General features: G+C 33.7%; 1 protein-coding gene across 2 annotated transcripts; it reads left to right on the forward strand.

Moving 5' to 3' along the window:
- Positions 1–513: 513 nt before the first annotated feature.
- LOC115953925 (aspartic proteinase-like protein 2) lies at positions 514–6596 on the forward strand. 2 transcript variants are annotated; one of them, XM_031071753.1, is made up of 10 exons: positions 514–1086; positions 1570–1699; positions 1804–2054; positions 2444–2671; positions 3596–3758; positions 4305–4378; positions 4477–4570; positions 4688–4751; positions 5776–5847; positions 5953–6596. In XM_031071753.1, exons 1-10 carry the CDS (start codon positions 848–850, stop codon positions 6102–6104), a joined length of 1467 nt encoding a protein of 488 aa, XP_030927613.1. In that variant the 5' UTR covers positions 514–847; the 3' UTR covers positions 6105–6596. The 2 variants fall into 2 exon arrangements, with proteins under 2 accessions (XP_030927613.1, XP_030927614.1); XM_031071754.1 differs by having other exon boundaries at positions 516–1077.
- The last annotated feature ends 5169 nt before the right edge of the window (positions 6597–11765 follow it).

Below are 11765 nucleotides of genomic sequence, written 5' to 3' on the forward strand. Positions count from 1 at the left end.
CAAGTCAATATAACTTTTGACTTTGAATACTGTAACTATCATTATTAGATCAACACCCTAATTATTTTTTGTATAGACACGTTGGAATCCAAATCCTTTAAAAAAAAATTGGTGAGCTATGAATGGTAGAGATGAAATGATAAATTCACATTTTTATCATTCATAATTTACTACATGACGAGTTGTGACAAAAATTATGAGTTTTAATGTGTTTCTATCTATTGCTCTTTCCATTCACTTTGGTGAAAGGCACGTGGAAGGCTTGGAACAAACACCTATATCCAAGTCAATATGACTTTGAATACTGTAATTATCATTCGATCAACACCCAAATTATTTTTTGTATCGACGCGTTGGAATCCAAATCCCATATAAAAAAAAAAACAAAAAAACAAAAATTTATAACCCATTGAACTATGACTTCATTACTATAAATTAGCCAATCACCAGCTAGCCATAGAAGGAGGAGATTTTTGGAATATGAAGCTTCAAGCCCCCTTGTCACGCCCGTTACACTCAAAATTATAGCCCGTGACCTGTATAAGTCCCCAAAACTCATTTTAGTTCCAAAGTTAAAACAAAACTATTAAATCTAATCCAAATCCAAACCTTTGCCACTTTCAGTTTTAATAGTTAATACACACGCTACTTCTCTCTGTCTCTCTCTGTCGTGTGCCACTCTCTTTCACTCTCTGTGTCTCTCACACCCCAAAGTTTCTCTCTCTGTCTCTGAAATGCAAAAAAGCAAACACAAACACAAACAGCACCACCACCTCGATCTCTTCTACTAATAATTCCCTCTCTCTCTCTCTCTCTCTCTCTAGAAACACACAGTACACACACCGAAATGCGAGCCTCCGTAGTAGTACCCTTGATCTCGGTCTTGGTCGCCGTGTCCGTGTCGGTCGTTTACTCTCTCCTTCTCCCTCTGGAGAGGTCCTTCCCTTTAACTCACCGTGTCGAGCTCGACCGGCTCAGAGCCAGAGACAGAGCTAGACACGCTCGAATCTTGCAAGGCTCTGTGGGTGGTGTTGTAGACTTCTCAGTCCAAGGCTCCTCCGATCCTTACTTCGTCGGGTATGAGTGGTAAAATTTTGTCATATGTGCCTTTCTTGGTTTTCATTGATTTTTTTTTTTTAAAAAAACTTTAAGTTATGGTTATTATTGCTTATAATGTGCTTGCGTTGAATGGGTAAAGTTCCTTTCTTTCTGTTTTTGTGGGGATATTTATTAGTTACTGTGTGTGTATTTACTATTTATTGAGTTTGTCTTGTTCTTTTTGTGTTGTTCTGTTTGGCTTCATGGAAAAGAATGGAAAAAGTAAAGAAAGAATGAGTCTTGTGTGGTCTATTTGTTGATTCTTGAAAGATGAGCTCATGTTCTTAAGACTGAGTTATTGATAATTGTTGGGTGTTTGAATATAGGAGTTAGATATTTGCTTTGTTATTTCTGTTTGAGCTGTAATGGGTACCTTGAAAAATGTTTTTTTTTTCTTTCTTTTCTTTTGGAATTCTTTTTTGGGCAAGCACTGATTGATCTTCAATACTTGGGTTCATGATTTTTGTGTAGGCTTTATTTCACAAAAGTAAAATTGGGCTCTCCTCCAAAAGAATTCAATGTGCAGATTGATACAGGGAGTGACATCTTGTGGGTTACTTGCAATTCCTGCAGTGATTGCCCCCAATCTAGTGCACTTGGAGTTAGATTCTGTCTCTTTAACTTGTTTTTGTGATGACCCTTCATTGTTTTAATCTTGTGGCATAAAGAAGCAATTTTATACTTACACTTTGTTTTTTGGTGCAGATTCAGCTCAATTTCTTTGATGCTGCTAGCTCATCAACTGCTGCACTGGTGTCGTGCTCAGATCCAATGTGCACTTCTGCATTGCAAAGTACAGCCACTATTTGCCCTTCTCAGAATAATCAGTGCAGTTACTCTTTTCAATATGGAGACGGAAGTGGGACATCGGGTTATTATGTGTCCGATGCACTTTATTTTGACATGGTTCTTGGGCAATCTTTGATGGCTAACTCTTCGGCAACCATTGTTTTTGGGTAAGCTTCCACGGGTTTTGCAAGAATGGTGTTTGTAACTAAAATACATGGAAAAGATGGAAGGAAGAGTTAAGGAAAAAGTCCATTAAGCTAAAGATATAAATTAATTTTGTTTGCTTGCTTGTTTGTAATACATATGGCTGCAGTAGCTTAAAAAAAAAAAGCAATGAACTTTTAATTCACATAGAGAGTTGTGAACCCAATCTCACATATTCATCTAAGTTATGTAAATAAGTATATGTTTAGTTACTTGGCAACAGACTAGGAGTTGTTGACTTTTCTACCTATCAATTTTCTTGATCTTGTTATTGTTGCTATTAGTCTCACATTCTATCCATTTGGTTTTGTTGATTGAATCTTACTGACTTTAGGGGTGGTGTTGGATGCAGGTGTAGCACATATCAGTCCGGGGACTTAACTAAGACAGATAAAGCAGTCGATGGGATTTTTGGTTTTGGACAGGGTGATCTTTCCGTTATTTCACAATTGTCATCTCGTGGCGTAACACCCAAAGTGTTCTCCCATTGCTTGAAAGGAGATGGCAACGGTGGGGGAATATTGGTTCTTGGTGAGATTTTGGAGCCAGGCATTGCTTATAGTCCGCTTGTCCCATCACAGTATGTCCTCTTCCCGTAAAACTTTCTTTTCATTGCCAATGCTCTTTACTCAGACATTCGGGTTATATTTGTATGAAGTGGAAATTATAGGAAACTAGGCATTAAGTTACTAGTTTCTGCTTTTATGGCACCTATATCTATTTATTTATTCATTCAAATGACTTTTTCCTCTTAGGGCTGTAAAATGCAGTTAGATGGTGTATTTATCTCTTTTACGCACTAAGGATCATTGGCCTATATTTAGACGTATTTAGCTTATTAGATTTTTGCTTAAATTCACATGACAGAAAAAGAAAAAGAAGGCTGACTTGACTATGCCTCACTGGCCAATGCCATAAGAAGAACCTAGTTGCATTCATTCCGGCACTACTTGTGCATTGGTTTGTTTTTTGCATGCAAAATGTCAATGACTAGTACCAAATGCTTCGTTATTGACCTTCAATTGGGAGCTTACCTGATCTGACTTTTGTATACATGTTATCAAGCCAAATATGTTGACGTTTGGTAGCAATCTAGTTGGTTGACAAGGGTTGTAGAAATTGAATCTTGAGGCATGTTTCAATTAGGATTTAAAAAATTTCTGCTAACTTATAGTGTTATAGTGACTATTAGTGTGTTTATATTAGTACGACCTTTTATTTTCTTACGACCACTATATTTTTGAAAGGCTAGTAGCTCTATCTAAAATACTTGTAGCGTGAAGTTCTTCCACTGTGCCTTAAAGTCACCGCATTTTTTTTGATAAATATACCTCTTTTTATTCACTGTAAAGTTATTTTGTAGCTTGAGTTCCATTACTTGCTTTGGTAGAGTATTTGTTAGGCCCATGCTTATTCTTGTTGTTAGAGATTTTCATCAGCTTTAATTGAAAACTTGAATGCCAATTTATCAGTAAGTTTAATGGTTTTCACTTCAAATTTTCAGGCCTCATTATAATTTATATTTGCAAAGCATTGCTGTCAATGGACAATTGTTGCCAATTGATCCTTCAGTATTTGCAACATCAAACAATCGAGGAACCATTGTGGATTCTGGAACAACTTTGGCGTACCTTGTGGCTGAAGCTTATGATCCTTTTGTTAGTTCTGTAAGTTTGCATTTTTTTTCCCTTTTGAAATTTGTTAAGATTGACTTGGTATACTGATGGCATGGGCTAATAAAACTGAATCATGACTACTGCCCTATTCTCCAAATAGTTCCCACTAAGATAAAAGACTGGTGATAAAGGAAAGGACTTTCATATTGTACTTTAACAAACTAGAGCTTCCATTACTAGTTTATTGTTTGAAAATGTGATGCTATCAATTAATAGCCTTATCTATATGATGGACTCTATAATAAGTGATTATGATAATGTTTCCATTCTCATGACCTAATTCTAATGAAATAGACTTAGTCTTGTTAATGTCTAAATAGTTCATTTGGTTTTGAAAATTGCATCTTCTCACATTTAATTTTTGCGATTTTTAAAATTAGTTTTCACTTTGGCTGGATATCTTTCTATGGAAGGATTACTAGTTTTCCTGTATGGGCTGGTTGCAAGTCACTGGCTAAAAGCTGCTTTGCCTTGTAGAATAACTTTGTCAAATTTACTTTCATTGTACTAAAAGTTGAGTTTTCATTGAATGTACAGATAACTGCGAATGTTCAACAATCTGTGACTCCCATCATTTCAAAAGGAAACCAATGTTATCTAGTCTCCACTAGGTTTGTTCTATAACTTTATGTTTCAAATAATGAATTCTATTGTTCTTTTATGTCTTCCAAAATTATTCTTTAGTCTAAAATCCTTCTATTTTATTCAGTGTAATCGATATATTTCCTCAAGTTAGTTTAAACTTTGTGGGTGCATCCATGGTATTAAAACCAGAAGAGTACCTTGTACATCTTGGTTTCACTGTAAGTTATTCCACTTTCTCTGTTGGTAAAATATTACTCTCTCCTGAAATTATTGAACTAGACATGCTGCTAGTTAAATTGTGCCATTACTTCTAATGGGTCATTTTGTTGCTACAGGATGGTGCTGCAACGTGGTGCATCGGATTTCAGAGAGTTCAGGAAGGGGTAACAATTTTAGGAGGTTAGACCTGAACTTAGTAAGAAGCAATTGGCTTTGACTCCCATTTATTTCACATTCCATCTTTAGAACATAGAGAGTTTGATTATTTTGGCACATGCTACAAATTGGGGCCTCTTTGGTAGCATTTCATAAGAAATTTTACATTGTTGAAAGCACCAGAAAATGCATTTGAAGTATTTTCAATATATTTCTTTACTGAAAGTCTTCCAAAATATAGTTGGTTTTCTGAAAACATGAAAATCACATTATAAAATCAACCCGAGTAATTTTCCATTTTATATGGTGATGCAAGTTTCCACAATGTAGCATGGTATGATTAAACATTTATAGATGGTAATGGTGACTTGTTGAATTGAGGTTGTAGCAATTGCAACCACCAATTTTGAGTAGACTTCATTTGTCCCTCAGTGCTATGTTTTGCCTATCGGGCACTTTCCCTATTTTTTGGGGAAAAAGGAAGGGGGAGCTCTCTCTCCTTATAGTAGTTTCATTCTGACTTCTGATACATATTTATACTTGCCTTTAGGCATAATGAACATTCTATAGCATGGGGAGATATTTGATGTTGTGAATTTTTTCATGTCTATTAAAGATTATCAATCAGAATGTCAGCACTATGCATTAGTTTACTTAATTCGTTGTTTGCCTACATAACTGTCCATACCAATAATAAGTTCCACTGGTCTTTACAACTTGTAACAAGTTACCACAGCTAAAAATAATTTCTCTTTTTTTGGGTTGGTGTTGTTTTGTGGGGTGTTTTTGGTGGGGGGGGGGGGGGGTGTTGTTGGGGGGGGAGGGAGGGCTTACAATGCATATTAGAAATGTCAATGGTAATCTGTGATTAACTTGTTCAAGTGTTGTTTGGTGGAAAATTCAATGCTTTCTGAATACCTAGCATCTTTCTCAAAATTATACAAAATGAATCAGTGTGTACTCTAATCATAAATGTGAGATTGTGTCTTTCCATAAAACTAATTCTACATCAAAACTAACAAATCTTGTTGGTTTCTTCATTTAACAGATCTTGTTCTGAAAGATAAGATCTTTGTGTATGATCTAGCTCATCAACGGATTGGATGGGCAAACTATGATTGTAAGTTCATTTGATCATGAATCCATATTTACTCTTGACATTTTCTGTCAAAGAAATAACATTGATCCTACATCTTTGTCATATATATGACATTTTATTTTTCAGGTTCGTTGTCCGTTAATGTCTCTATAACTTCTGGGAAGGAGTTTCTCAATGGAGGACAGCTGAGAGTGAGCAGTTCAACAAGGGACATGCTCTTTGAACTGCTACCTACTGGCATTATCGGTTTCCTAATTTATACCTTGGTGTTAAGGTAGTTCCAGTTTTGGTAAATTTATACCTTAGGTTTTAGTTTTCATTCTTTTTTCAAAAGGTATTGGCTTGGCCGATTCTTATTTATAGTGATCGCCAAGGTTTGCTGCTATTATTTTATTGGGGGAAGGTTAGCTGCTCTGTACTATATAAGTCTGCTCTAGTGAATGGCGGGTGTGTTCAATTCTTCTTTACCGGAAATTCGGCTCTCTCCTAAGGATCCTCCATCTTGAGCATTGTGAGAATTGTAAATTACCCCTTTGGTAGTTTTGTTCAGTGGTTGTACCATTTTATGTAACATTGGAAATAAAGAAAATTCTGTGTACCTACAAGCCTTCAACATTTAAAGTCACGAGGATAGAAAAGCTGTATGTTGTTCAAACTGAGGCAATTTTTGTAACCATGTATCTTTGTTTGGTCGTGTAAAAATGTTCATAATGGTTATACTCTTTTATTTGGGATGGAAAATATAATTCTAGTCTGCTCTTTTTGTATAATATCCGAAATGAAACATCAAAGGATGACCATTGAAATTTTCTGGAGAGTTGGTAATGGAAACAAGTATGTTAAAACTAAGAACTATTGACTCAACTACAATTTGCGGTGTCAAACACAGAATTTTTTATTTTTTTATTTTTTTAATTGATGGTTATTTATTTGAAAAAAATTAAAATAAGCCTAAAATAGGCCCAAAATAAATAAAACTATATTATTTATTTAATTAATCTTCATATTCCTACAATATTGTGGTCTAATTTATCAAGAATTATCATGTTATCCATATATTTCCATCCATACTTTTTAGATTACAGTAACGAGTCCACTTTGGGAGGGTTATATTGCATTAAATTAATAATAATAAAAGCCAAGAAATGGTACTGTTGAGGCGGCCAAAGTTTCACAAAGCCACAACAACTAAGATGTTTTATTAGTATTCTTTTAATAAGTTTAGGCATTGAAAATTTTCATCGAAATTATCACATCCTCTCTTTTTCTCTATGTTGAGGTGGACTCAAATGAGGTGACTTGTTATTCTATGTGAAAGGAAGGGGTGTGAAAATTCTGTGATTATTATTATTATTATTATTATTATTATTATTATAGCATTTATGGTATTAGGTAGACAAGTTGGACAATGGTACAATCACATGACATATACAAACGTAGGTCATGCCTTGTAAAGTCATAAGAATATAGTATGAACCCCTGCATATTTATCATCATATCTAGATTTGATTTTATTGCTTTTCTTTTTATATAAGTTTATGGAACTTTTTGATACTTACCAATGGGCGGTGGGCAATATTTGGGTTCTCAATTGCTAGATTTCTGGCTTTCTTACATAGATTTCTAGGTTGTGACTGATGCCCCCACCCCCTAAATGGAAATAACGAAATCCAAAATAATTAAAATTAATTACTTACAAAACTTTATTTATGATTAAACTCATCACACGGGTTTTGCGCATGCAATAATGCACTTATTTATTTATTTATTTGGTTTAGTGTTATAATGTTTAAAAGTGATATATAAATAACTGTGTATTTTTTTTTAAAAAAAAGAAAGAGATAAGGTAACGTTAAATAATGTTTAAAAATAAGATAGAGTTTTAGGCTGAATGGAGAAGAAAAAGGAAAAAACTTAAAACTTAGGAACAACAAATTACTCTTTTAACCAGTTTGTATTTTTTAATTTAAAATTATTTAACTAAAAGATAGGGTATTTTAGAGAATTTAAAAATTTGTATGAGGGTATTTTAGTATGCAAAATGTTGAAAACCAAATAGGAAATCCTGTTATTAATAGTATAGATAGATAGATATCGTGTAAGACATGATAGTTCTCTTTATTTTTGAGATAAGATTTAATAACTATCAAGAGCCTTGTAATTCGATTGACACTTTTGAAAGTTTCGAACGAAGACAGGGCTTAAATCCTCTCACCCTCAAGTTCCCAACTATTGATGTATCAATTTTTATTTTTAATTTTTTTTTGATGTTTCAACATAGCAAAGTAATGTAGGGGATACAAGCAATGAAGACAATGTAGTATTGCAATTGGTAAGCAAAAGGACAAATATTAGAAGGCAATAATTAGTCAAAATTTTGATGAAAAGCTAAAAAATATGTTTGAGGACATAACAACAGTATTGCAATTTTTTCTCCTTTCCTTGTGCATGTAGAGGGGGATGGAGACCTAAACAATAAAAAGGCCATCCTTTTTCTTCTTCTTTGTGGATTGGGGGAAAAGTGTTGTAAAACTGGAAAGCCCACTCATCACAAAATAATGCGTACTGGGTAATTCTTGGGCAACTCAAATAAGCCCAAAACTGCTCCATTGTGATTCCCAAGTGTCTCCATCCAGACCATCCTCAACCCCAGGCCTGGAAAGGCCCAAAACTTTGGTCTCTTGTCTAAATTGAAACTGCCCATGTTGTTATGTATACAACAGTGTTTGTTTGTTTGTTTTTAATTTGTTTTATCAAAACCAAAATATAATCAGGGAAATTTTTTTATTATAATTACTTATTTTAAACAAATAATATTTTTGTGAATGACAAACTTAAAAAAAAAAATATATATATATATATATATATATATATTCAAAGTTTTAACAAACCAGAGAATTTTATTAAATCCATAAATAGGGAAATATAGATGGGAGGTGTAGAGTGAACTATGAAGACAAATAAATTGTGGCTTTGGAATAGGGAGGCACTTAGATAAAAAGTATTGATTGTAAATGTTGAATGATAATCCTTAGGAAACTAATGTGGAGTAGTCTTTAAGCTCATAGGAAGACCTGATTACTTGTCTCTCTCACCCTTTAATTGCACTCTTCGTTTTTATTATGTCTCAAGACGAGAAGGTATCATATGTATATGATATTTGCATCTTTACTATTATAGTGAATATATATGTGTGTATATAACACAAGATAATTATTATCTTAAAATGGATTCAGTTAGAGGAACAATCAAAGCATTTTTCTTTGGACCATTGTGCACCCTTGGTGTAGTGGTTACTCCAAAAATATAAATGCTTATGGGGTGTGGGGGGTAAGAGCCGAAATTCAAGTTTTCAGGAGGAAGCTTCACACACATATACACTTAGATTAGGTTAGAGTAGAAATTCTATCTTGTATAAAAAAAATTAAAAAAAAAAAGAAAAAAAAGAAAAGAAAGCATTTTCCTTTTGTTAACCTTTTAATCTATAGGAATTGTTTATTTGGGGGTGTGTTTTATGTAATCACAAGGGATCTGCGAACAATATTTTTATGTGGCATCTTAAAGCAATGTTGATCTCCACACTAGGAGTAACTTGATGGAACAATCATGTTAGAAGCTCTAAGGGTTACATCATCGTGGTTTTGTGACTTTTAGCCTCAATCCATAGATTCCATACATACAATTTAAGAAATCATTAATGGGTCACAACAATCCAAACAAACATGCATGCTTTTATGGCAATTGGCAAACGTGCATCATGCATGCACATAAAAAACACAAAACATCACTCGTTCAATTAGGCTAGATTCAATTATACCTGTTTGACTTCTGAAAAATCATACATAAATCAGAGAGTAGCATACGCAATACAGGAAAATTTTATGGTACTTTTATGTTTACGAGACATGATGACATATTGGTATCCATAGTAACAATCACAAGATTCACAACCATAGAATTTCAAGTTTCTTTTAATATTGATGATTCTTTTTTAAATAGAAATGAAAGGATAAGAGATTAAATTAGTTGAATTAAACTATCTTTGTTCATAATGAGCCCCAGTATAAAAGAATCCCAATATAACCAAAAGTACAATAGAAGAACTAGAAATCCATGTCAATCTAGGATTCCCCCAAAAAAAAAAAAAAATAGATTAGTGATTATAATAAATTTTATGATACTTTTATGTTTACGAGACATGACATATTGTTATCCATTATAACAATAACAACCATAGAGTTTCAAGTTTTTATTTTTTTATTTTTTATTTTTTATAATATTGATAATTCTTTTCTAAACAAAAATAAAATAATAAAGAGATTAAATTAGTTGAATTAAACTATCTTTGATCATAATAAGTCCCAATATATCCAAAAGTACTATAGAGAAATCCCAATACATCCAAAAGTACCATAGAAGAATCAATGAAATTCATCTCAATCTAGGATTCCCAACAAATTAAATAGATTATTGAAAAAATTTTGTGGTACTTTTATGTTTACGAGACATGACATATTGGTATCTATTATAACAATCACAACCAGAGTTTCAAGTTTTTTTTTTTTTTTTTTTAATTTTTTTTAATATTGATAATTATTTTCTAAATAGAAATAAAATGATAATAACGAGATTAAATTGATAATAAAATGATAACAATCACCCCCTCTCCTTTTATACTGTCTTTCCTTTTCATCTCCACCTTTCATGTGCATGCTAGACGATCGGTTTGGATACTTGCCCATCAGCACTCCCTATATGTCCTTATGTAGTAGTTGTAAGGCTGAAATCCACTGTTTAGACATCACCTCCACATTAATGTGATCAGAGAGTTAGCTGCAGTGCATTTAATGCGGAGGCAGCAGCTTTCACCTAAGATATTTTGGGGCTCCTCCTTATTTGATATCTCTGCAATGCTTGTCCGCCCAATTGAATTTACGAGGTTGTCACCCCTGCTGATAAACCATCTTCCAGGACCTCGGCTTAGTCTGGTCGAGGACTTTTTCATCGTTAGCACAGTCTCTGGAGCTATTATGACCAAATCTCACCTTTCTATTTTTCAACACAGTCTCTTTTGACATAGGCTCCTCCTCCTCGGACGAGTCCTTGTCCTCAGCTTGGGCCACAAGCCTAACATGCGTGTATATAATGAATTTCAGGGCCCAAGGGCCCTACAGTATTGCAATTGGTAAGCAAGAGGGCAAATATTAGAAGGCAATAATTAGTCAAGATTTTGATGAAAAAAACATATGTTTAAGGACATAAGAGCACTTGCATCAGTAAGTGCAAAATAGAAAAAGTGTTGAGATATGCACATTTTGACCAAAAAAACACCCACATCAATAGCTGTAAAATTGTGTATAAATGTATAAGTGCTACAGTAACCGTGCATATATGCACAATTACTATAACTCGTGCATATAATATTTTAGTATTTTTTTGGTAGTGTTGGGAATGTGAGAGAGAGTAGTGAGTGGGGAAATAATAAAAAAATTATAAAAGAATGAATATTTTATTGAATAAATGTGTAGAATAGATAGACTGATGTGGTATTTTGTAAAATAGATGTGTAAAATAGAAAAAATACATTTTTTTAGTGTAAAATAGAAGAAAACTTTTAGACTTACTCATACGGTTGCTCTAAAAAGAGAATGCAGACCTAACCAATAAAAAGGCCATCCTTTTTCTTCTTCTTTGTGGATAGGGGAAAAAGGTGTTGTAAAGCTGGAAAGCCCACTCATCGCATAATAATGCGTACTGGGTAATTCTTGGGCAATTCAAATAAGCCCAAAACTGCTCCACTGTGATTCCCGAGTGTCTCCATCCAGACCATCCTCAACCCCAGGCCTAGAAAGGCCCAAAACTTTGGTCTCTTGTCTAAAGCCTGAAACTGCCCCGTGTTGTCATATATACAGCAGTGTTTGTTTGATCAAAACCAAAAT

The sequence above is a fragment of the Quercus lobata genome, chromosome 7, assembly GCF_001633185.2.
Source record: "Quercus lobata isolate SW786 chromosome 7, ValleyOak3.0 Primary Assembly, whole genome shotgun sequence".
NCBI classification, from domain to species: domain Eukaryota; kingdom Viridiplantae; phylum Streptophyta; class Magnoliopsida; order Fagales; family Fagaceae; genus Quercus; species Quercus lobata.